Raw genomic sequence first — 26,679 nt, forward strand, 5'->3', positions numbered from 1 at the left:
ATATAGCCCCAAAATATATAAAGTAGAAACTGACAGAACTACACAGATAGAGACAAATGCACAAACATAAAGTTTAACATACCTCTTATTGCTAAAACTGCTAAAAACGAGCAGACAAAATTATCTGGAGGGATACAGAAGCTTGGAAGCCGGTTAGTGACCCTGACCAAGGACACTGCACTCAACAGGTACAGAATCCACATTCTCTGCAAGCACAGAGGGAACATTTCCAAAACAACCCGACCACTGAAGGGACCACTTACAAGTTTTCACAGACTTCAGGGGACTGAAACCAGAGTTTGTTCCTTGACCATGACACACTTAAGCTTGACATAAATTTAAAGAAAGATAACGAGAAAAGCCCTCATATATTTGAAAATTTAAAAAGAAAAAAAGAAATGCTTCCTATGAAAGTCAAGGAAAGGCCTTGCAGAGAATAAGACATGTAAGCCACAGGGAACAAACGTGAAAATCTGACACAGGAATGAAACAACAACCTCTGGTGCTCAAGAACTGCAAGCAATTTTATATGACAGAAATTCAAAATGCCAAGAGGAAAAGTCAGGGTAGAGAGTGGACGGCATATTGAAAGAGGAGGACAGAAAAATGGTAGGCAGAGATCAATTGATGAAATGCCCTATATCCCATGTCAGAAGTTTTTCAATAAAGCAGAGTAATGCAAGTAGATCACCATTTTAGAAAGGCTAGTTGGTGGCTAGACTGGAGGCAGCAAACCTAGAGGCAAAGAGACTAAAAGAGTGCTTATTAGAGTAAATGAGGCAAAAAATGGCTACAGCTTATTTATGGCAGTGGAACTGCAGATGAAGAGAAAAAAAGATTTAAGAAATATTTAGGATATTAGATCAACAGAACTTTAGTGATCAATGGATGTGGGAGTGAGGGAAGATGGCTATCATGGATTAAATAGTGTCCCCCCAAAACATGTGTCAACTTCGCTAGCCTGTGAGTCCCAGTATTGTGTGGTTGTCCATCATTTGTGATCTGATGTAATTTCCCTATGTGTTGTAAATCCTAATCTCTGCCTGTGGTTAATGAGACAAAATCAGGTTATGTTAAAGAGGATTAGGGTGGGATACAACACCCTTATGCAGGTAAGGGGATCCCTGATCCAATGTAAGGGGAAAGTCCCTGGGGTGTGGTCTGCATCACCTTTTATCTTACAAGAGATAAAAGGAGAAAGAAAGAAGCAAGCAGATAGGGACCTCATCCCACCAAGAAAGAAGCGCTGGGAGTGGGGCCTGTCCTTTGGACCCAGGGTCCCTGCACTGAAAAGCTGGCACCCTGAATTTGGACTTCTAGCCTCCTAGACTGTGACAGAACAAATTTGTTTGTTAAAGCCATGTACTTGTGGTATTTGTTATAGTAGCACTAGATAACTAAGACAATGGACAAATCTATGTTGATCACCAGATTTTGGGCTTGGGTGAACGGGTAGATGCCACTCATTAATATAGAGAACACATAAGAAGGTGCAGCTTGGTGGGGAAAAATCTGAGGGATTTTTGTGAGACAGGAAAGTCCTACACCCAGATGAGCTGTAGCTATAATGATTACACAGGTTATTAATACCTTATCATAGGTGGAAAGCCAACAACACAAAGCAAGTATTAAAGGTCCTCGTTTTAATAATTTGAAAATTACTGCTTTCTGGACACCCCTCTCCCCGCAAAGATCTAATTACCTTCACAAATGATGGTGCTATATGCTGTGCATCCGCTAATCTTTCAGAGGTGGACTGTAGACGTCGTGTTCGTGATTTCAAAGTTTTAAAACCCCGAGACTGTATAAGAACTGAATAAAACAGTATCATTTACTTTTCATTATACATTTTACAAGGAAAAAAGTACCTAAGATTCAAAGCTCTGACACCATACACGTATAACCTACTTTATAAACTTATTTTTTGACAGTTCTTTTACCTGACTCTTAAACACGCTTTACAGTTTTCTTCCATCCTTTTTATAAAAAGAATCTCAAACATCCAATTTATTCATGATTAAAGGGGGAAAAAGAAAATATAGAAGAGGATTTTACAACATAATTTGGGGGGGAAAAAGAGGTAGCAACTCTGATAAAATCATCACCAAACCCACTGCCAACGAGTCAATTCCAACTCATAGCGACCCTATAAGACAGAGTAGAACTGCCCTATAGGGTTTTCAAGGAGCAGCTGAACTCTTCACCACTGTGCCAGCAGGACTCTGAAAATTCTGACAGTTTCCCAAAAAAGCCAAGTCACTAAAATCAGTTGAATCTATACAATTAATTTTACATTTTTCTCGATAATTACAAAATCTAAAAAAAAAGGTAAAAGAGTATTAAGTTAATACTCAACTTTTCCTAATTCCCCAAACTCCAATCCCACTTGCCAAAAGTAACCACGGTTAACAATTTCATGACTATCTTCTATGCTTGCAAACACACGTTTTATACAAAAACTACTCTGGAAACTGTACATAATTTTCTGCAATTACCTTATTTCACTTAACAATATATTGCAGTCAATTTCAAAGCAGCACAAATACTGCATTTAGTTTAATGGGTGTTTATAGTTTCCCAGTTTATGAGATTTCTATAATTTATTTGACAATTTCCTTAAAATGGGCCTTAGATGTTTCCTGTATTTCATTGCTAGAATACAGCAATAAACATCATTGTACAAACATCCTTGAGAGCACATGTAGATTAAATTCCTAAAAGTGAAACTATAAGGTGCAAATTTTGTTAGACGCTAAGAAATTGCCCTGCACAAAGGCTTTTATCAATTTATGCTACCACCAATAAATGGATGTCCTTGCCAACAATGAATAATATAAATCTTTTAAATTTGAAAGGCAAAAATCTGATGTGCAAAAAAAAAAAAGTTATTTTCAATCGCACTTCCCTGATTATGAGTGAGGGAAATTTTTGAAAACTTTTTTTGTACTTTTACTGAACTACTTTTATTTCTTTAGTGAGCTGACCATTCATGTGTTTTGCTTATTTTTTCCTATTTTTATTTATTTGTATAAGACTATGGATGTTGTGGACAGTAACCTTTAGTTATATATATTGCAAATAATTAATCTTATTAAGGAAGACAAATCAGAATAACATAATAAATCTATTATTTTTTTCAAAATAAGACATACAGTTGTTGCTTCATACCTGGCCAGTACTGAAGATCTGAACAAATGCTTTGAAGAGTTCTTGGATGCCGTCTGTACAAGCAAGATGAACGTAAAGTACTGAATATGTCAAAGTAACCTGGAAGGAAATTGAAAAAAAAAAAAAACTAATTGCCAAACAAAAAATAATTATATAGGAAAGATCACAATTTTATCAAATATTACAAAAATCAAAATTTAATGAGTTTCACCTAGTATTTGCCCATGACATGACTCTCCTTCTATAACACTATCTAAAGTGTTGCTATTTAGTATCCAATCATGAACTCTCACAGTTCTTCAGTTTACTATGTCACTTGTCCGTTAGACTATGTATTTTATCTGGTATACAAATATAACTATCAAAGAAACTAAACCCAAATCAATAGAGGTAAAAGATACATATGTTTAAAGTTACTTTCAGTTAAGAACATAGAGAGATAGAAACAATTCCAAAAACTCCAGTGTAAAATGTGATAGAGCACTGCAAACCAGAGCTACTGTTATCCTTCTCTCTTAAAGTTTCCAAAAGAGTCATTTGGTATGAAAAAAGTTCTTTCTACAGCTGTAAACCACAAATACTTCGGTGATCCTTCCTAACTCCTATTCTTGAGTGATAGGCCCCATTCCACTTTACATCACTGATCCTAGAATATTAACAATAGAAAGAAACAGCAGTCAAGTGCCTAAATGTTTGCACCACCCAGGGACTCCTTTACTATCCTACAGCCCTTATGTGAAATGAAGGCAAATAAAGAGTGAAGAGTTAGTAAATGAACTAAGCTTCCACAAAATACAGCTCTGATTCAAACCTCTGTCAGAAAACTGATCAAACCTGCTCTTTTGTTCCTAGGCTTTTATAACTTGTATTGACTTTGTTTCTTAATGTTCTTACATTTCTATAAAACACATTTCGATAATCTCTAACATTCCTTGTTTTTAGTACCAGCCAAAAAGAAACTCATGAAATTGACACCCCTTTCAACAGACTGTAGTACAACCCCACTGGAGAAAGGTATCATGTTTGGTAAGGTAGAGGGTCACAGAAAGAGAGGAAGACCCTTGATGAGATGGACTGACAGAGCGGCTATAACAATGGGCTCAAACATAGCAATAATTTTAAGGATGGCATAGGAGCAGGCAGTGTTTTGTTCTGTTGTATATACGGTCGCTATGTTATTATAATACTAGATTGTTCTAAGACTCAATAAATTTGTAGACATTCCATAAAAGAAGGGTCCGTGACTGTCTCTTCATCAATGAACTCTTGGTGATTACTATATTACCTGGAATCCAATAAATGTCACCTAAATTAAAACAGAACAAAAAAAAAACACTCATCTAAATGCAGTGTGGTGTGCTAGATTGGATTGGATCCTGGAACAAAAAAAGGACACTAGTGGAAAAACTTCATTTGGTGAAATTCAAATAAAGTCTTTAGTTAAACGTATTGTACCAACGCTAACTTCTTAGTTTTGACAAATGAACCATGGCAATATAAGGTGAACATCAGGCAACATTAGGCAAAGGGTATATTGAGAACTCTCTGTATTATCTTTACAACTTTTCTGTAAATCTAGATTATCTCAAAACAAAAAATAACAAGAATAAAACAAAAAAACCCACTTCAGTAAAGAATCTGGCCCATAGCAAATGCTAATAAATGTACTACAACTATTACTATAAAAAAAAAAAAAAAAATTTTTTTTTAGCACTAAAATAGTTTGTTTTAATTGGAACCCAAAAAATGCATTAACGTACCATACTTATTTTCAAAGAAGGACTCTGCAGAGACGTGAGATGTATGCCAATGGGAAGGAATTTTTTTGCCTTTAAAAAATCCAGGAAGTAGATTGTCCACGAGTTGATCAAGCTGTCCAATTTTTAATTCAGATAATCCAAGGTCCCGTAAGTTAAGTACAGGCTGTAACATATGAAGTCAACATGTAATCATTAGTATTATTATCATATTTAAAGAGAAGTCATTATCAAATGAAATAATACAAGTTTAAAAAATCTAACAAATGCACTGATTTCCTTTCTTTTTTTAAAAAAATTAATTCATGCAAATATTTTTATGGTTCCAGTTTTACTGAAGTCAGTCACACGACAAAAGTAAAAAATGTATTGCCAATGACATCCTTAAAATAAAGAGATGATGCACGAGGAGAAAAAAGTCACTTTTTTCCATGCAAACAAAAACCACTGAATCTAAGTAAGCATTGAGGAGCCCTGGTGACTGCAGTGGTTAAGCACTCAGCTGCTAACAGAAAGGTCAGTGGTTAAGCATTATCATTCATAAAATCAAGAGAAATGCCTCATTTTTTTTCCTTCTTTTTATGTAAGGAACTCTGATCTACAGCTAGTCTACCAATTGTCAGTGAAAACATTTATAATGGTACAGTATGAGAGTACTTGCTGAGTTAAAGGGTATGTGAGGGGGCTTTTCCTAACACTGTGGAAATGATATGAGGTCAAAGGCAAGGCTCCTGAGTTGGGAAAATTCCAATCAAGTGATAATCCTCACTAGTCCACAGATGTTTAAAGCTTCCCCTTGCTCCTGATATACAAACGAAAGCCCACTTGATAAAGAAAGGGTACGCTCTGTTACTGCAGGACATCTCACTCCTCCAGCCTCTCTGTTGAGTTCTTCCTTGAATGAAGAGGTTCTAAAATTACCCATATCTAACTTCTAACAAGGATAGAAATTGAACAAAGTAAAAAATGTGTGAAAACCAGGCAAGGAAATGTAGTTACATTTAAACAGTTCTAAAGTAACTACAAACATGGGAGCTATTTTCTTATCCACATGAGTTGACAGGGAGATACTAAAGACCAATTACATGTTACTCAAGCCCCAAATGGCTAAAGCTTCAAGTACATACAGCAGAAATAAAGAGAACGAGAAAAGTATCAACTTCTTATAAATGATATAAAGAAAGATCCATGAATTATGTAAGTATGGAGTTAAATCTGAGGGTCTGTTACTTATTAGCTATGCGACAAGTCACTCATATTCTTAGAATTCATTTCCTTATTAATAAAATGTCTATGAAATATGCCCTGCCTATTTCACAGGGTGATAGTAAGGACCAAAGGCATAGACTGTGTTTTACTCATCTACATATCCTAACATATGATATGGTGGTACTCAGCAAAAGATACCTGAATGTATCATAGGAAGATACTAGAGGATAGAGAAGATCGAATGAGTGAGAGAGAAGGCTGATGGACAAGTGATGGACGGTAAGAGCCTGAACTAAGCCTTGGTCAAGAAGGATAGAAGTAACAAATCACAGGCCACAGATATCTGAAGAAACAGTGTACAGGGACTGAGAGGGAGAAGGGTTCTGGATGGCTATCAGTTATCACTATATTGCCTCTCAGTTCCTCTTCACCATTTTTGTCAGCTCCCTGAAAATGTATCTAAACCCTGTAAATATTTTCCCTTTGTCAGCTAGAACAACACTAAACTTTGTCTGTAGAGAGCACTGGAGAGACACTGTAGGAGAAGGGGTTTTGGTTGTGCTCACTCAGAAGGCTCTTGCCTACAGTGTCTAGGGTTTCTCCAGCATCTGGCTCCTGCCTTTAGTGCAGTTTCTCTAAAGCCTGGCTCCTGCAGCGAAGTGGCCAGAAGCAGCCACCAGCTTCCCCAGGCACCACTCTGCAGTGGGTAGTCCTGCAGTAGAGTTTCTTTGGCAAGACGCAGTCACATAAACAGCTTTCCTGGCTACTCTAGAGGAGAGAGTAAATGGAATACTCTGAAATTACTAAAAGTTACTAAAAACATAGAAAATGTATGGCATAACAAGTTGTTCGTAATAGACTATTTATTGAAAAAAGTGTGATCTAAATCAGTATGTACAGAGAGCATAAAAGAAAAAAAGACCTGAAATACAAATACCAAAATGTTAACGGCATTGAATGGGATTGCAGGCATTTTTATTTCTTCCATCTACATTAATATTTACCAGAATTTCTAAAATGAGCATAATTTTCCCACAGGTAGCAATTTTGGTACATGTAGTGTCTGCAGTAGGAAGGCTCACTTGGATTATAATTTGGAAGAAGTGTGTCAGGAAAGAAGAAAGAATAGATTGCCCACAGAAAGAGGCAATAGGGACAGGGCAAACAGTATAAAAGGAAGGTGTAAAGAAGACAAAGACAAATCTTTCATCCAACTAAAATTTGAGCCTAAGATTAACACCCCCCCGAAAAAAAGTGAACTCCTTTTCAACTCCTCCTGTATTGTCCTTTGCCCTAGCCTCCTGATATGAAGATTAAGAACATAGCTATTTATGAGTTAAACAGCCTTTTGAAAAACTTAACTACAGATTATTTTCTATGAAAAATGTATTCTGAGATACAACCAACTACCTTTTTATAAACCTTTTAAACACAAAGGTTCCTAGCTTTGGAATTCCCTAAATCCTAATTAACACTGATTTTATAATTCTATGAATACTCAAAGTACAGTTCACAATCAGGTACCTGTATCGTAATCGCTTAACTACATTGAAAGTTCCTCTGAGGCAGTAGATAATACTTATTATTCTATCTTCTGAGTTCACTGCTACTGTTGGAGGAACACAAAAAAATACCTTGCTGGTATCACACAAGTAGTAATCTAGGAGGTGAATACCAACTATGTCATACAGTTTTTTAAAAAATTAAATGATTAAAAAATAAAACAAAGTAATTGTTCTATATGCACAATGAAGTGGGGATTACATATCTTTAGTTGCTAAGGACATTAAGCAAAAAGTAGAAATTACCTTGTTACAAATGCCTATAGAAAGATATTATAATGAAACACGATTAAAAACTAAATAAGCCTTCTCATGCAACCAGGGTAAAAACTCTTACCTCACTGCTGGGAGGCTCATGCTCAGTCGCTACATCTCGATGCTGGTTTTGAGCAGCTGATGCACTGACAGAAATAGATATGGTTTTTGGAGAATGGAAGGCATTGATGAGATGACTCAGAGGAACTGTAACCTAGAAAAAGATAAAGGTTGAAACTAAATAGTGTGTTCTTAAAACAAAAAGAGAAACAATCTTATTTTTCTAGTCAGGATTTGGGATTTAAAAGTTAAATATATGCTATATATCAAAACTAATAAGCTCTCTGATTTACTGCTGGTACAAAAAAAAACTGGTACTCTCTGGATAATATTAAGGCTATACAAATGAAAAGTATTAAAATTACATATTTTATTGTCCCAGCAATCTAACTTCTAGAAATTTATTCTAAGAAAACAATCTGACAAATGCTTACATATGTACAATGATTTCCATCAAAGCATTTTTATAATAGTGAAAAGGTGGAAATTAGGAAAGTGGCTAAATAAATTATGATACCACCACAAAAACGAAATACTCTAAATATTTATAAAAAAAAAAAATAGTAAGAAAATATCCAGAATTTTACTACTTCCCAGTTTCTCCACTGTCACCATCCTGTTCTAAGTCACCATCCATGTATCTAGCCTGCATTTTGGCAATAGTCTCCTAACATCTGCTCTTGTCCGGCTGCAGTATTCTCAGCATTGAATAAAAGTGACTGTGTTAACGCCGAAGTCAAGCCCTGTCACTTCTCTGATCCAAACCCTCCAACGGCTTTCCTTTTCACCTAGAGTACAAATCAAAGTCCTAACAACTGTGACACATAAAGCCATGTAAGATTTTCCTGGTGGTATAGTGGTTAAGCATTCGTCTGCTAACCAAAAGGTCAGCGATCCACCAGTCGCTCCTTGGAAACCCTGTGGGACAGTTCTACTCTGTCCTGTAGGGTCACTATGAGTCAGAATCAACTCGATGGCAATGGGTATGCTTCCCTTCATCCTCTCTCCTCCAGTTCCACTGGGCTTCCTTGCTGTTCCCAGAACACACTGTCAGACTCTCACTGCAAGGCCTATTACAGCATTTGCTATTATCCCCTCTAGTCCAGTTAGCAACATAGCTTGCTCTTCCTTCAGTTTGTTACTCAAAAGTCATCTTCTAATGACTTTCAACAATCCTTTCCTAAAAAACATTTCTTATTCCATTCTCTGCTCTATTTTTTTTTCTTGACACATTTCACCACCTCACATTTTATATATTTACTTATCAGTATGTGCTTGTTATCTGTTTTTCGAATCTCCATAAAGCAAGGGATTTTTTTCTCTATTTTATTCAATACTGTATGTCAGCCTAGTAATTAAAAAAAAAAAAAAAAATCCATTGCCGACGAGTCGATTCTGACTCACAGTGACCCTACAGGACAGAGTAGAACTGTCCCACAGGATTTCCAAGGATCTGTCGGTGGACTTGAACTGCCAACCTCTTAGTTAGCAGCTAAGCTCTTAACCACTGTGCCACCAGGGCTCCGCCTGGCATATGGTGGGTTCTAAATAAATATGTTCCAAATAAATGAATAAATTAAATGGGTTCTTACCATACGCCAGTTTGGTATTATGTACTTTACTTATATCACCACATTTAATCCTCATAACAACCATATAAGTTATTATTATACTCCCTATTTAACAGATGAAGATGGTGAGGGTTTAGTTCAGCGGCATGCCAAAGGGTCACATCACCAAGTATAGAAGGATTCTTACCCAGAGCATCTAACTCTAGATTCCACATGGTTAGATTTCTCATCCCACAGTTACCGATACAGAAATAAACTCAGAGTACGTTGTAAAATGAAAAGCAGGCAGTTAAAGAATATATATACTTAAATATGCATACACATATGCACTGTTTGTATAGAGAAAAAGGATTATCCCTGAGTGACCTTTAGTTTGTTTATATTTTTCTTTATTTTCAGCATTTTTAGGAAAGAACATGTATTATTTTTAGAATTAGAATGAAATAAGAAGCTCTTCTGAAACTACAGGAATCAAAAATTATTTTAAAATATGTATTTTCTATTTTTTGAAAAAGTTTCATTTATTTTAATTAATTACAGCTCTCATTCAAAAAAGGATTTAAATTGCTAAAAGATGCTTTGATCTCTTCCCAGTGAAAAAGTTCATCATCTGTTTCTTCCCAAATTTAACAATTTAGAGTATTCAACCAAATAAAGCAATCAGGAACTCCAAATGTGCCTCCCATACGTTACAGGTTGATCTGTATCCCCCCAAAAATATGTTGATGTTCTAACCCTCTCCCCCACTATGAATGGGACCTTATTTGGAAATACATAAGGACTGGAATAGGGTGGGTCCTATTCCCCCCTATGACTGGTGTCCTTATAAAAAGAGAGAAGACACAGAGCCAGAGAGACACACAGGGAAGAATGCCATGTGATGAGACAGGGACCGAGATTGGGGCGATGCATGTACAAGCCGAGGAATGCCCAGGACGACCATAACCTAAAACAGGCAAGGATTAAAAGCTTTCCCTAGAGTCTTCAGTGAGCAGATCCCTGCCAACATCTTGATTTCAGATTTCTAGCCCCCAAAACTGTGAGACAATAAATTAATTTTTTTGAACCCCCAGTTATGGTACTTTGTTACAGCAGCCCTAAGAAACTAATACACCATCCTTCATAGTGTAAAATGTGTACAAACCAAAAAACCCACTGCCATGGAGTTGGTTCTGGCTTATAGTGATGCTACAGGACAGGGCAGAACTATCCCAAGGCTGTAATCTTTATGGAAGCAGACTGTCACATCTTTCTCCCGCTGAGCACTGTTAAGTTCGAACTGCCAACCTTTTCATTAGCAGCTGAGCATTTTAACCATTGTGCCACCAGGGCTCCTACAAAATGTGTAAGGGTTCTATATTTAAACCCAGAAACACTACCTTTGGTATACAAAGTCTCTTCATCTCATTAACATACTACTAATTCTCCGTTCAGGTGACCGTAAGTTCTAAAATCAGGCCTTCTTGATGTGAACTTAGTAGTTTAGTTCCAAGAAGCTTAATACTGTATTCAACAGACCGAGTTAGACGTTTTCAAAAAATTGCCGCGACTCCTCTAGATACTGTTATCTTGGTAAATAGCACCTGCATGCATCTACCTGATCAAACCAGAAACACCTCTCCTCTTCATCCCTCATATCTAACCCTTCATGGAATTCTATTCTTTCTTTAAAATAAATCTCACCGCTTTTTCACATAACAACTGCCACCACTTTAGTCAGGACATCATCCCTCTCCTGGGTTACTGTATTTTTATGCAAATAATGTACGGTTATATGTTTTTTGCAAACCGTGCAACCCCCCATGCGTTGTTTTCATAAGTGTGCTATACTAGTATTTGTCTACATGTTGCTGACTTCGATTTCCATTTTTTTCATTCCAACAGATTTAATGTTACTGAGACAAAACCGATCTCATGGAAATGTTATTTAAGGTAGGTATTTTCCTAAATCAAGTGCAATCAGTGGTGAACTGAACTGCCTCATGATAGAAATGGGATGCCATGTTGAAACCAAATAGTATGGCTGCATGAAGAGCTAGAAATTAATAAGAAATGATCCTGGGTTTAAAACTATAAGAACAAGATGTTGTTTATATTCTACTGTTTTATAAATCTTAAACTGAAACATAATTTTTTATAATCAATGTCTTTGAAATCAACAAATAAAAGTCACCAGAAGAAATTCTGTTTTCATCTTAAAATAGGTCATTTTAGTTTATTCAGTATCATCGGTGGTTCTCATTCTCATGGAAAGGTCATTCCTTTTCATGAATTTCGAAATCCAGGTGAAACCTGCCTTGAAATCTCAGGTTCCCCTTTCATTTGCCAGAAGTTTCGCTTTGATCTGAACTGCGACAGTAGAGACAGCTTGATTTTGTTCCCTTTGAGAAATAATCCGCTATTTCAAGTCATTCTCCAACTCAGGCCATTTCATTGTGGGCTCATGACGCATGCATTTTCCCAGACTCATTTTCTCCAACTCCTTTTTCTCCTCTTTCCATTCATGAATGGATGACTCCTCAACTTCGAACTCTCTGTTGCTTGTTTCTTCCACCCTCACAACAACTTTCAGTTTGAAGTCAGTGGTGTAGGACCTGTGTTTAATTCCTGCCGTGGCCCTAACAGGTTCTAAGATTTAGATTTATAAACTAAAAAATTAAGTGCAATATAATCGGTAACTGGCTGGTTCTAGTAAAAAGATCATGAAATTCAAATGTGAGGCGTACAAGAAGGGTCTTTTCACATGCTTGCAGGCATATGACTAAGGTGACTTGAGATAGTGATCTTAAAGACGTTGGCACTAACAAGACAGAATTAGACCATGAAATGAGCAGACCTAGCACAGTGGTTAATAAGAGTTCGGCTGCTCTCCCACTTTGGTGAACAGCATCAGGGGTCTTAAAAGCTAGCAGGCAGCCATCTAAGTGCATCAATTGATCCCAACCCACTTGGAGCAACAGAGAATGAAGAACACCCAAAGACATAAGGAAAATATAAACCCAAGAGACAGAAAGGGCCACATAAACCAGAGACCCCATCAGCCTGAGACCAGAAGAACTAGATGGTGCCCGGCTACCACCAGTGACTGCCCTGACAGGGAACACAACAGAGAGTCCCTGATGGAGTGGGAGAAAAGTGGGGTGCAGAACTTAAATTCTAGTAAAGAGACCAGACTTGATGGTCTGACTGAGACTGGAAGGACCCCAAAAGATATGGCCCCCAGCCTCTCTGTTAGCCCAGAACTAAAATCATTCCCAAAGCCAACTCTTCAGACAAAGACAAGACTGGACTATAAGACAAAATGATACTGGTGAAGAGTGCGCTTCTTGGCTCAAACAGATACATGAGACTAAACAGGCAGCTCCTGTCTGGTGGCAAGATGAGAAGGCAGAAGGAGACAGAAGCTGGTTAAATGGACACAGGAAAAACAGGGTGGAGAGAAGGAGTATGCTGTCACATTGTAGGAAGAGCAACTAGGGTCACATAACAATGTGTGTATAAGTTTTTGTATAAGAAACTGATGTGAACTGTAAACTTTCGCTTAAAGCAATAAAAAAGAGTCCAGCTACTAACCAAAAGGTTGGCAGTTCAAATCCACCAGCCACTCCTTAGAAACCCTATGGTGCAGTTTTACTCTGTCCTATGGGGTCACTATGAGTCAAAATCAACAACAGGTTTTTTTTTTTAAAAAAAAACACAGCTTAATGGTTTCACTGTCAGATCACTAAGACGATCTGATAAGGATTTTTAATTCAACTGTTGAGTCAATAGTGATCCTGTTTACCAGTTTTGCTTTGTCTACTCCCCCAATTAACCACCAGACTCAGAAGACAACTGTGATAATTAGGTCAATGCAGACTGAATTGAGATTCCTACTGATAGCTACTCCATGCCATTTAAGCCAGCGCAGGCTTTGCTTTGTTTATGCTTCCCTTCGATATAACGTGACTTATTAACAGCCTTCAGTAAATTCAAGGTTCCAACTGATGACTCAAAAGCAACACGGATATAATTATCAACTCACATTAATAGAAACAAAAGCACAGTTCCAATTGTTTACATTCCAAGTACCAGAAGACTACCAAACTCGATCCATGACTTTTTGACCATGGCTTATATTTTTATCATACAAATATGACAAAAAGTAACACTTCTGGACTATTGAATGTGAGTGAACGAGCCCAAAATTCACTTCTGGAAATGTTAGGAGACATGTGCGGTATATGCATGGATGTGCTATGCCAGAACTTTTTACATAATTTCGACATTTTTGCGAGTTACGTGTGTGCACATTATTTACATCGGCGCACTATTTGTGAAAAAATATTGTACTACAATTGCTGTTGTTGCTGTTAAACCAAAAAAAAAACCCATTGCCATTGAGTCGATTCCAGCTCATAGCAGAGCAGAACTGCCCGATAAGGTTTCCAAGGAGAGGCTGGTGGGTTTGAACTGCTGATATTTCAGTTAGCAGCTGTAGCTCTTGACCACTGTGTTGCTGTTGTTAAGTTGCCATCAAATCAATAACTGATAAGATTTCCACTCTTGCTCTCCCCACCCCACCAACATTCTCCACACAGCAAGCTGCCAGAGCGACCTATTAAAAGTGTAAAACTCCTGTTTAAAAGCCTTCAATGGCTTCAAAAATTTGAGATGAAACCCAAACTTCCTTAACATAGCCCGCAACGGACTCCTATAACCTGCCTCAAAGCTTTTTCTCCAACCTCATCTGTCCCTGCTCCGTTTAATCACCATGCTCTAGTCACTCTGGTCTTATTTTTGTTCCTCCAATCTGCTAAACTCTTTTCTATCTCAGAGCCTCCACAAATATTCTTTCCCTTCTGCATGTATGCCTATTAACTTCCTCTCGCTCTTCATCTGGTTAACTTCTACTCATGTTTTTCTTCATATCTCCATTAAGACAAGATCCTACATTTGCTTTATTCGCCTGGCACATAACTGATGCACAATAAATGATTAATCACTTCATTTTCTATTACTCAGCCATTACTAGCAAACAAAAAAGAGCGGGATGGGGGGGAGCGCTACATGAAGGAACACAACCATATAGTTAAACAAAGAAACCAAGAGTGTCAATTAAAAAAAATTTTTTTTAATTAGAATGCTCTTGAAAAACCATTTACTTGCAAAACTGAGGACCCTCAAAAATGAATCAATTATATACTGTAATCTTTTAAATAAACCAAGAACAAAACATTGTCACAATTGATCACCTCAAAAAGAGGATAATAATCAAAACCTTTGAATTAATTTTTCTCTGCCCTATCTTTTTTTTTTTTTTTTTTACAAAAGGACGGGAAGGAGGCTGAATCCAAAATTTTAACTGCAAGCAGCCAACGGCTTGAAAATGTCAGTCATTTCTAATCAAAAAGATAAAAGCATTTGTAGTAGGCTATTCAAATTATTAGGAAATTATTATAAACTAAAAAACCAAACCCGTTGCTGTCGAGTCGATTCCGACTCACAGCGACCCTATAGGACAGAGTAGAACTGCCCCACAGAGTTTCCAAGGAGCCCCTGGTGGTTTCCAACTGCCGACCTTTTGGTTAGCAGCCGTAGCACTTAACCACTACGCCACCAGGGTTTCCTCGAATTATTATAACATGTTAGAATTAAATTCCATTTAAAGGGAAAGAAAGAGTAGAGAATTGGGGGTGTAAATACTAAGGCCTCTGTTCTAGAGAGGCGGAATGATGGAAAGGAAACATTATCTGTTTCCTTTACATTTATGACAAAGACATCTTCCCCACCCCCATCCCTAGAATGCCCAGAGTGAACAATGCCTGACAGATTCTCATGCAGAAATTCCACGCAATCAACTCGATCACCCAAGGTCTCTATCACACTCACATCTCGCCTCTTCCCCCAAGAGCCTCATCTTCGGACTCTTATTAATAAGTCTCAGGCCCGGCTCCCAGCGTTGTCCCCTGACCCACTTTTCAGCCCAGGGACTCGCACTGAGTGAACCGCTTCCCTCCTACTGTCCCTTCTGAGAAACCTCTTGACGAAAACACAACTGGCACACAGCCGTGTGCGGGGACGGAGAAAAATGGACCGGATGACGTACTCACCTGGGGCTGCACCGTGCTCGACAGGGAAAACATCTCCTCAGGGCCCTCAGCGACCTCACCCGCCTGCCGAAAAGGCCCTTCTGTCCACGGCCCGGCGGGGAGGCGCTGAGCCCTTTTCTTCTCCCTCTTTTCTCCTTCCTCCTTTTCCTTCCTCTTCCCGGAACGGAAAATGGCCACCCCTTCCTACAGCTGCTGCAACGACAGTCAAATCTGTCCCGGAAGACAGGGCCTAGCGCAAAGTACTTCCGGGACAGGTGAGCGCCACCACCTTGTGGGTGTGCGTCAGAGCTCCGCCTTCTGGAGCCTCTGACGTGTCTGCTGTCCAATGGCTTTCTCGGGAAACCTCGGGCCACCACAGTAGTTGTTGTTCACATTTATTATACCTGTGCTGCGTCCCTCCCGTGCTCTTGGCTGTGGAAGGTTTGTTTTTAGGGGAGAACAGCATTCACCCTGATAAACCTCTCACAGATCTTCTACAGTGTCCTTAACGTATCTTCCAATACGAAGCCCTATTTCCGACTGGGCCTTGAGGTGTAAGGTCTTGCTACAATTTAGTCCTCTTTATCTTCCCCATAATAGATTGAAAATAAATTCTTTCTGCTGGTCCTAATCATTTCAGTCAGGCAAGTTAAACGTCGGATTACAGTATCAGCCCCCGCTTCCTACTCATCCACATTCCCACGACTTCACTAGCTTCCAAACTTCGTTCCTGTCTAACCACTTTACAGAACAGTCAAAACCAGTTTATATTACTCTCGAGTGTGGAAGGTCGCGAGGGGGGAAAAAAGCCGATCTTGACCGGAATGAGCGCAGGGTCCCACCTGCCTCATTTGGAGACCTGAAAAAATCTCTTCCAACGCCCGCGACTCAGATTAAGTAGCCAATGTCCCTTATCAAGTATGTCAACAACTATTTGTCCCTCCCCCTTATTACAAATGAAAGAAGCGGCCCGTGTCACCGCCCTTGAAGGGCCAAAAAAAAAAAAAAAAAAAAAGGCCCCTTAAGACATTTATATCAGCCCCGCCCACACGCCCTTCGATTCCTTCCGCGTCTACAAAGAGTAGTGGGAAGGGAGCGGGATTACGTTTGGCTGACGCAACGAGCGTGGCGACGCGGTGACGTCACGACAGGCTTGCGTGACGGGGGCGGAGTCTCACTTTGAACCTGTTTGGCGGGAGCTGCGGCTTGGAAAGGAGCGGTGGCTGCTGCTGCGGGGTCCCAGCCGACCCTACCTGGGATGGAACCCACCGCAGGGAGTGAGGAGAGCGGAGGAGGCTCCGCGACAGAGGAATGCCTGAATCGGGTCCTGGTGCCAAGACCGCCCTCTATTGAGGAATTCACCATTGTGAAGCCCATTAGCCGTGGCGCCTTCGGGAAAGTGTACCTGGGGCAGAAAGGCGGCAAGTTGTACGCAGTAAAGGTAGGAAATCAGTAAGGAGTAAAGGGAAAGAGACTGGCCCTTTGGCCCTCTGCTGGAGCCACTAGTCGGGGTGGTTGGGCTTCCTAAAACCTTCTGAGTCCTGCGTGCTCCCTCCACTTGGAGTGTTGGAGTGACATAAAAGCCGGGGCAAGTCGGTGTCTCCCCTCTGCCCCGCACTGTTCTCCATGCCTCGGGTGCTTAGGAGTCACCAGAACTGCTAGTGAGAATAGCGAAGTTAGCGAATGAGGAAGCTGAGGCCAAAGACAAAAGTACAAGATACACCTTATTCCAAGGACTTTGACGTCAAAACTCTGATACATAGTCTAACCCAGGCAGACTTCTATAGGGTCGCTGTAAGTCGGAATCAACTCGATGGAAACGGTTTTTTTGTTGTTGTTTTTTAAACCCAAAAAAGTTTATAAAGAAGTTGGTGGTTTTGTTTCCAGTTGTTTGTTTGCTTTGATATACATAATTGCTGAACTTCTCATACCATAGAAGAGGAATAAGTTTGTAAGTACTCACTTTTAAGTTTGGCATCCTGGTGAAGAATAATAGGATAGCAGCTTATTTGGCTCTAACCAGGAGAAAGCTGCAGTATTTTGTGTTAAATCTGTTATGAAACTTTTAGATGCTATTATTACCTACTCATTTTATGTATCTTCTTAAACTTTTTTATGATTTGGCCTTTACCAGGATTAAGTTTGAAATAGTCACTACATTTTTTTCTCATCAAACCTTCCATTATTATGAAATCTGGAATGTACTTTTATTTAAAGACTAAGCAGAAATATGTCCTTTATCCTACAGTAGTATACATCATTCTAAAAACATTTACGATCTTTTAATGTATTTAAGCAATACTGCCTCTCTTGGTTCTCATCCACTCCGATGGCTTCAGATTGCTCATATTTCAGCATTTCACTGAGTGAAGGTGATAAAGGAAAGGAAAAGCTAGCAGTCTGAATGCTAGATGCAGTTTCAACCTCCTGTTGGACATTGCCATGTACATGTCTAGCAAACACCTTCAAATTGTTCTTGCTTAAACTTGAACTTGATCTGCGGTTGGAAAATATGGCCTTGGTGATAGAAACGACGCTGGAGATCACATGATAGAATTTTGGAAGACCAACTACTTATTCATTGCAAATACTGCTTTTCAACAACATGAACTGCAGCTATACACATGAACCTCACTGGATGGAAAACAAAAGAATCAAATCAATCACATCTGCGGAGAGAGATGATGGAAAATCTCAATATCATCAGTCAGAACAAGGCTGGGGCCAACTTCAGAACAAACCATCAACTGCTTATATACAAGTTTAAGTTGAAGCTGAAGAAAATTAAAACAAGTCCATAAGATCCAAAATATAACCTTGAGCATATCCCACCTGAATTTGGAGACCATCTTGAATAGATCTGATGCATTGAGTACTAATGACCACAGACCAGATGACTCGTGGGATGACATCAAAGACATCATACGTAAGAAAGCAAAAGGTCATTAAAAAGACAGGAAAGAAAGAAAAGACCAAAGTGGATGTCAGAAGAGACTCTGAAACTTGCTCTTGAATGCACAGTAGCTAAAGCAAATGGAAGAATGATGAAGTAAAAGAGCTGAACAGAAAATTTCAAAGGGCAGCTCGAGAAGACACAGTAATGTATTATACTGAAATGTTAAAGACTTGGAGTTAGAAAACCCAAAGGGAAGAACACCTTTGGCATTTCTCAAGCTGAAAGAACTGAAGGAAAAATTCAAGCCTCGAGTTGCAATTTTGAAGGATTCTATGCTCCAAATATTGAATGACACAGGAAACATTGAAAAAAAATGGAAGGAATACACAGTCACTATACCAAAAAGAAGTGGTTGAGGTTCAACCATTTCAGGAGGTAGCATATGATCAAGAACTGATGGTATTAAAAGAAGAAGTCCAAGCTGCACTGAAAGCATTGGTGAAAAACCGGGCTCCAGGAATTGACGGAATACCAGTTGAGATGTTTCAACAAATGGATGCAACGCAGGAGGTGCTCACTCGTCTATGCCAAGAAATTTGGAAGACAATTACCTGGCTAACTGACTGGAAGAGATCCATATTTGTGCCCATTCCAAAGAAAAGTGATCCAACAGTGTGCAGAAATTATCGAACAGTATCATTAATATCACACACAAGTAAAATTTTGCTGAAAATTCACAAACGGTTACAGTAGTATGTCGACAGGGAACTGTCAGAAATTCAAGCTGGATTCAGAAGAGGTCGAGGACTGAGGGATATCGTTGCTGATGTCAGATGGATCTTGGCAGAAGGCAGAGGATACCAGAAGGATATTTACCTGTGTTTTGTTGACTATGCAACAAAAGACATTTGACTGGATCATAACAAGTTATGGATAATATTGCAAAGGAAGGGAATTCCAGAATACTTAATTGTGCTCATGCAGGACCTGTACATAGACCAAGAGGCAGTCATTCAAACAGAACAAGGGGATACTATGGTTTAAAATCAGGAAACGTGTGCGTCAAGATTGTATCCTTTCACCATACTTATTCGGTCTGTATGCTGAGCAAATAATCTGAGAAACTGGACTACGTGGCATCAGGATTGGTGGCAGACTTATTAACAACATTAGATGACACAACCTTGCTTGCTGAAAGTGAAGAGGACTTGAAGCACTTACTAATGAAGATCAAAGACCACAGCCTTCAGTATGGATTACACCTCAACATAAAGAAAACACAAATCCTCACACCTGGACCAATGAGCAACGGAAAAAATATTTGAAGTTGTCAAGGATTTCATTTTACTTGGATCCACAATCAGTACCCATGGAAACAGCAGTCAGGAAACTAAATGGTGTATTGCATTGGGCAAATCTGCTAGAAAAGACCTCTTTAAAGCGTTAAAAAGCAAAGATATCGCTTTGAGGACTAAGGTGTGCCTTATGCAAGTCATGATATTTTCAATTACCTCATGTGCATGCAAAATCTGGACAATGAATAAGGAAGACGGAAGAAGAATTGATGCCTTTGAATTATGGTGTTGGCAAGGAATATTGAATATACCGTGGACTGCCAGAAGAACAAACAAATCTATCTTGGAAGAATTACAGCCAGAATATTCCTTAGAAGGAAGGAATGGTGAGACTTCGTCTCACACACTTTGGACATGTCATCAGGAGAGACCAGTTCCTGGAGAAAGATATCATGCTTGGTAAGGTAGAGGGTCAGGGAAAAAGAGAGAGACCCTTTTTCAATTAGATGGATTGACACTGACTGCAACAATGGGTTCAAACAACAACGATTGTGAGGATGGTGCGGGGTGGGGCAACGTTTTGTTCTGTTTTACATAGGGTCACTATGAGTCGGAACCAACTCAATGGCACCTAACAACAACAAACTTAAACAATCCTCTCTACCTAACCGCCTAAATTCTGAACCTACTGTGTTCTCTCTCTCCTCCACCACCATCCCTGTCATTCAGGCTAGAAACTTAGTTATTTTAACTTTTATTTCATCCTTATGTCCAATCTCAACTACTCCTGCCAATTCTGTCTCTGTGATATCTCTCTTATTCATTCCTTTTACCCCCTCCTTTCCATTCCCAAGTACAGACCTTCCTTTCTTCATTAAAGAGTTGGGTAACCATCAACACAAGCCAATTTAAAACGTTCCTATCACCCTCAAAATCTCTCTCCTGCCCCTCTGCAGCATCTCCTCCCTTGCCACACCCAACCCCAGGTAACCACTAATCTGCTCTCTATCTCTGTGTTGCTGTGGCGTTGACTCGACTTCTAGGGACCTTATGTATAACAGAACAAAACATTGCCCTGTCTACCATCCTCACAATTTTTGGTGTGTTTGAGCCTATTGTTGTAGCCACTGTGTCAAACCATCTCATCGAGGGTCTCCTTCTTTTTCGCTGACCCTCTTCTTTACCAGGCATGATGTCCTTCTCAAGTGATTTGTTCCTTTTGATGACATATTCAAAGTAAGCGAGATAAGTTCTCGGCGTCTTCACTGGTAAGGAGAATTCTGGCTGTACATCCTTGGAGACTGATTCTAACTCTATAGGTTTGTATTTTCTAGACATTTCATATAAATGGAATTATACAATATGTGGTCTTTTACACCTGGCTTTTTTCACTTAACATGATTTTTTGAGGTTTATCAGGCCTTCATTTTCATACCTAGTCTACTGAAATAGCCCCCTAATTAGAATCACTATCTTTATTTTTCAGTCCATTCTGTAGGCTGTGATATGCATGCTAAAGTTCAAACTCCTTAAGAAAGCAGTCATGCTCTAAGATCAGGTTCTAGACTTCCACTGTACCCTTATATGTACTCTACATTCTAGCCATACCAGACATTTGACCAGTGTCTGCCATGTATTTTTTCTTGCCTCTAAGGTTACATTTATGCTCATTCCTCCTTAAGTATTTTTCTTCCACCCTTCTCTGCTCTTCTCCTATCTTATTTATGTTCATCTTAGCTCCTCTTCATACCTTCCCTATCTTTTAGGGAGTTAATTGTCCCCAGCTTCATATGCTCCTAAGATTTTTTGCTTTTCTACCTACTAAACTTAGTGTGTTGTTAGCTGCCATCGAGTCAGCCCTGACTCATGGTGACCCCGTGCAAAAAGGGATTGGATTGTTGTGATCCATAGGATTTTCATTGCCTGATTTTTGGAAGTTGATTGCCAGGCCTTTCTTCCTAGTCTGTCTTAGTCTGTAAGCTCCACTGAAACCTGTTCAGCATCACAGCAACATGCCAGCCTCCACTGGCAGATGGGTGGTGGCTGCGCCTGAGATGCATTGGCTGGATATCAAACCTGGGTCTCGCATTGTATGGAAGGTGACATTTCTACCACTCCCTTTACTAAACTTATTAATCAGTCTATATTAATTGTTGAAAACACAAATTCATCTGTTCGATCAATATTTGTTGAGCATCCCCTTTTCGTGTAGGATCTGGGGTACAGTGGTAAACAAGACAAACTTGTCCTCATAGAGCTGCCAGTCCAATGAATGATAGATAAAATCATGTTACAGCCTTACTTTGTTCATTTCCCTCAGTTTTCTTATGGAAAGGAGGTAAGGCTGGGATTGACATTATACCAATGATTTTATTAAATACGCAAATGAATCTTCAGAAGAAATATGCGTGTTTTTTTTTTTCTTGTAGTGGTCCGGAGAATTGGTCCCATTGTTACTTACTGTTCAGTGAAGTACTCCAGCTTTAATGTAGATTATAGTTTTGCTTCTATTGCAATTATCCTAAACTTGAAAAGAGTAACATTTTCTGTAGGACAGCATTTGGAACTGATAGGTTTCAGCGCTTCTAACTATTCTTGCTTAAGATTATTTTTCCCTAGGCAAACAAACTTTTTACGTTCTTCTACTTTCTAATTCTGTTAGCTTCTGTCTTACTTATCCAGTGTTGCTATAAGCAGGTGGCTTTAACACACAGGTATTTATTTTCTCACAGTTAGGAGGCTAGAAGTCCAAATTCGGGGTGCCAGCTCTAGGGGAAGGCATTCTCTCTTTGCTGGCTCTGGGGGAAGATCCTTGTCTCTCTCTCTGAGCTTCTGCTCCTGGGCGATCTTCCCTCATCACTGCTCTGCTGGCTTGATTAATCCGTCTTATCTCTGGAAAGAGATTGTCTAAAGATACACCTTACGCTAATCCTGACTCATTAGCATAACAAAGACAGCCCTGTTTCCAGATCAGATTATAACCACAGGCATAGAAGTTAGGATTTACAACATTGTCCTAGTTACCTAGTGCTGCTATAACAGAAATATCTCAAGTGAATAGCTTCATCAAACTGAAGTTTACTCTCTCATAGTCTACAAAAAAAAACCTGTTGCCATGAAGTTGATTCCTGCTCATAGTCTAGTAGGCTAGAAGCCCAAATTCAGGGCATCAGCTCCAGGGGAAGACTTTCTTTGTCAGCTCTGGGGGAAGGTCCTTGGCATCAACCTTCCCTGGTCAAGGGAAGTCTCAGTTCAGGGACCCCAGTCCAAAGGACTTGCTGTTCTTCTGGCTCTTGTTTCTTGGTGGTGTGAGGTCCCCATGTCTTTCTGCTCGCTTCTCTCTTTTATACCTCCAAAGAGATTGGTTTAAAACACGACCTAATCTTGTAGATTGAGTCCTGCCTCATTAACATAACTGCTGCTAATCCCACCTCATTAACATCATAGAGACAGGATTTGCAACGAATAGGATAATCACATCAGATAACAACACTGGGTATCATGGCCTAACCAAGTTGACAGATATTTTGGGGGGACATGATTCAATCCTTAACAAACACATATTTTGGGAAGACAGTTCAATCCACATCACCCTCTCTCAAAGAATCAGAAGTAATAAAGAAATACATTAGCTTCTATTACTCTGTGCCTAGGCTCCTGATTATCTTGAGGCTTGCTAAGAACATTAGTATATTTTTTACTTTATGATAGGAAGAGCAGAACAGAATTTTCTACTACTAACATGTACGGAGGATACCCTGGTGGCATAGTGATTGAACGCTACAGCTGCTAACCAAAAGGTCAGCAGTTCGAACCCACCAGGCGCTCCTTGGAAACTCTATGGGGCAGTTCTGCTCTGTCCTATAGGGTCACTATGAGTCGGAATCGACTCGAAGACAGTGGGTTTTAACATGTAAGGAGGATACCCTGGTGGCGTAGTGGTTAAGTGCTACAGCTACTAACCAAAAGGTTGGCAGTACGAATCCACCAGCCACTCCCTGGAAACTCCATGAGGCAGTTCAACTCTGTCCTCTAGGGTCGCTATGAGTTGGAATTGACTTGACTGCAACGAGTTCAAACGTAGGGCAGTAAGGGAGCATTTGTTTAATTCTTCTTTCCCAAAAGGGATATGATATTTTGCCACTCACCCATGCTGAGGTAATCAGTTCTATCTTGAAGATATCTTTACCATCTTAGCTATTTTTCTGGCAGAGTCTTATGGTGGCAATGTGATCTATATATTTCTTCTGGTGTTTCTATGATGGCAACTTTGAAAGCTGAGAACAGTTTGTAATAAAGAAAAATGAAAGTGTCTGTTGTCATGTTCTCTATTATAGGTTGTCAAAAAGGCTGACATGATCAACAAAAATATGACTCATCAGGTACAAGCCGAGAGAGATGCGCTGGCACTAAGCAAAAGTCCTTTTATCGTCCATTTGTACTACTCGCTGCAATCAGCAAACAATGTCTACTTGGTGAGTCAATAACTTTACTTTTTTCTTCATTCAACAATCAGTGAGGCCTGCTATTTTAGAGGATAATCCCTGGGTTCAAGTGCCAACTCTGGCACTTACTTAACCTTGGCCAGCTTACCTTGTCTGTCATATCTCAGTTCCTCATCTGTCAGATAGAAAGAAGAGTCGTACCTACTTCAGAGGTTGTTCTAGAGTTTCAACAGGTCATTATAAAGCACTTAAAACAGACTCTAGCACACAGCACTCAAAATATTTGTTTAAAAAAAGGACACATAGTAGAAATACTTTTTAAAGTTTGGTGAATCATGAGAAAGTTACTAGGAAGTGGTGAGTTTTCAGTGTGTGGGCACTAAGAGTTTTTTGATTTTCATGTAAAGCAGCAGCTTACACTCTTAACTCTAATGAGGAATTTGAGGTGGTTAGGGAATGGCGAGGTTGATAGGTGTTTTGACTACAAATTCCAGAGGTTCTTCTGACTTCTGAGATGGCCCGTGGGCTAAACGTTTGATAACTAAGTGGTTTTCCATGTATGACCTGGCACTTATCCTTCTTTTCAGCAAAAGGATCATTCCTTTCATACTTTGATTGCCTCCAAGAATGAAAGCCCTTTTTCCCCCAATACGTAAAACCTCTCTTACAGCTACCTCTGTGGAACATAATTGTACCATACTGGAACTTTTTGTTCTACCACATTTTGAGACTGAACAGAACTCTAATATGGAAAAACTTCATATCGAGCTTCAAGCTATAGACCTGAAAATTTAGGGTAGGTTGTAAAAATAGTCTAATTCAAAACTCTTTTGATACCTGGTAGTTCAATCCATTTCTTATCTTTCAATAATCCTGTGAGTATATTTGGACTGAGGTTAAATATGGTTGCAAAGATTTAATGGGAAGACCAGAAAACTCTGGAGAGTAAAAGTTTTTTTAGATAGCGGTGAGCACCTTTTTTTTTTTCATCAGGGCTCACGCAGGAAAAATAGAAGTTTTTTTAAATAAATGGTAGTTGTTTTAATGAACGGATAAAATGTGACCATATTATAAACACTATTCGTCTATGGATTTTTTTTTGTTTTTCACTTAATGATGACCTCATCCTTTTTAATCACTGTACAGAATTCCATTGCTTTATTTATGAATTCCATAATTTCTTTACAGAATGTCCAACTGATAAATTGTTTGGAGGGTTTATAATTATTGTTAGGCTTTTTTTTTTTTTTACTGTTCTAAACAGTTATACATACCTTTGCATGGATTGCAATACTGAGTTGTAATGAACTCCTTCTGTGGAAGATGAGACCTGGTGATGCTGTAGGAAAGGATTTTCAAGTAAGGATATGAATTTGCATTGGAATTCACCCTCAGAGCAAGGTTAAAGACAGCCTATCAGGAGACCCTAGGTTCTGAAAAAGCTGGGGGTCTACTTTTTAGGGTGATACACTGGGTGAGTAAAAAAGTAATACAGTGGCAGTGAAAAAGATAAATAGCAAATACTATGAGAATAATTGACTCCCCATCTTCTAAGCCGGGGGTAAACTACAGCCCAGGGCCCAAATCTGGCCCACTGTTTATTTCTGTGTAGCCTGTGAGCTAAGGATAGTTTTTACACTTCTAAAAAGTTTGGGAAAATTTTTAAAAAAGAATGTTTTGTGATACATGGAAATTATATGAAATTTAAATTTCAGTGAGTAAATAAAGTTTTATTAGAACATTTTTTTACATATTATTTATGGCTGCTCTCTTGTTACAATGGCAGAGTTGATTAGTTGAAACAGAGACCATATGGCTTGCAAAGCCTCAAATATTTACTGTCTGGTCCCTTACAAAAAAAGCTTCCTGGTCCCTACTCTGAGCTATAAATCAGTAACTAGAAGGGAACATTCTCATATGCCATTTCCCAAAGAAGGTAGGGTGCTATTTAGTCATTTAATTCTTCCTAGAGCTCTAATGCCTTCACCATATAATGTTCTTATTTGTTTGTTTTTATTGTGGTGAAAATACACACAACAAACATATGCCAATTCAACAGTTTCTACAGATATAGGTCAGTGATACTGATTACATTCTTCAAGTTATGCAAACATTCATTCTCCCCATCCTTTTCCAGATTATTCCACCACCACATAAACTCAGTGCCCCCCAAGCATAGTTTCTCATTTCCCCCTCCTACTTCTGGTAACCACTAATAATCTTTTGTTTCTATACATTAGCTTACTTCATGTAAGTGAGATCATACAGTATTTGTCCTCTTGTGACAGACTTACTTCACTCAGCATAATGTTTTCAAGGTTCATCCATGCTGTGGCAGACTCTCAAGCCCTACACCAAATCCGCTGAATTGGAATACACGGTTTAACAAG

At 39.0% G+C, this 26,679-nt stretch overlaps 2 protein-coding genes across 3 annotated transcripts in view; one reads left to right on the plus strand and one right to left on the minus strand.

The window, feature by feature from the left end:
- Positions 1–15,928, minus strand: part of YME1L1 (YME1 like 1 ATPase) — a 49,060-nt gene extending 33,132 nt beyond the window's left edge. The window contains exons 1-5 of the mRNA XM_049881778.1: positions 15,675–15,928; positions 8,034–8,165; positions 4,929–5,091; positions 3,169–3,267; positions 1,703–1,812 (exon numbers count right to left, since the gene is read on the minus strand). Coding sequence (XP_049737735.1) covers positions 1,703–1,812; positions 3,169–3,267; positions 4,929–5,091; positions 8,034–8,165; positions 15,675–15,707 — 537 coding nt within the window. The 5' untranslated portion in view covers positions 15,708–15,928. The remainder of the gene's footprint in view (positions 1–1,702; positions 1,813–3,168; positions 3,268–4,928; positions 5,092–8,033; positions 8,166–15,674) is intronic.
- A 944-nt stretch (positions 15,929–16,872) lies between these two features.
- Positions 16,873–26,679, plus strand: part of MASTL (microtubule associated serine/threonine kinase like) — a 31,509-nt gene continuing 21,702 nt past the window's right edge. For both annotated transcript variants that reach the window (XM_049885219.1, XM_049885220.1), the window contains exons 1-2: positions 16,873–17,094; positions 24,182–24,319. In XM_049885219.1, the coding sequence (XP_049741176.1) occupies positions 16,912–17,094; positions 24,182–24,319 (321 nt within the window). In that variant the 5' untranslated portion in view covers positions 16,873–16,911. The remainder of the gene's footprint in view (positions 17,095–24,181; positions 24,320–26,679) is intronic.

The sequence above is a fragment of the Elephas maximus genome, chromosome 4, assembly GCF_024166365.1.
Source record: "Elephas maximus indicus isolate mEleMax1 chromosome 4, mEleMax1 primary haplotype, whole genome shotgun sequence".
NCBI classification, from domain to species: Eukaryota; Metazoa; Chordata; class Mammalia; order Proboscidea; family Elephantidae; genus Elephas; species Elephas maximus.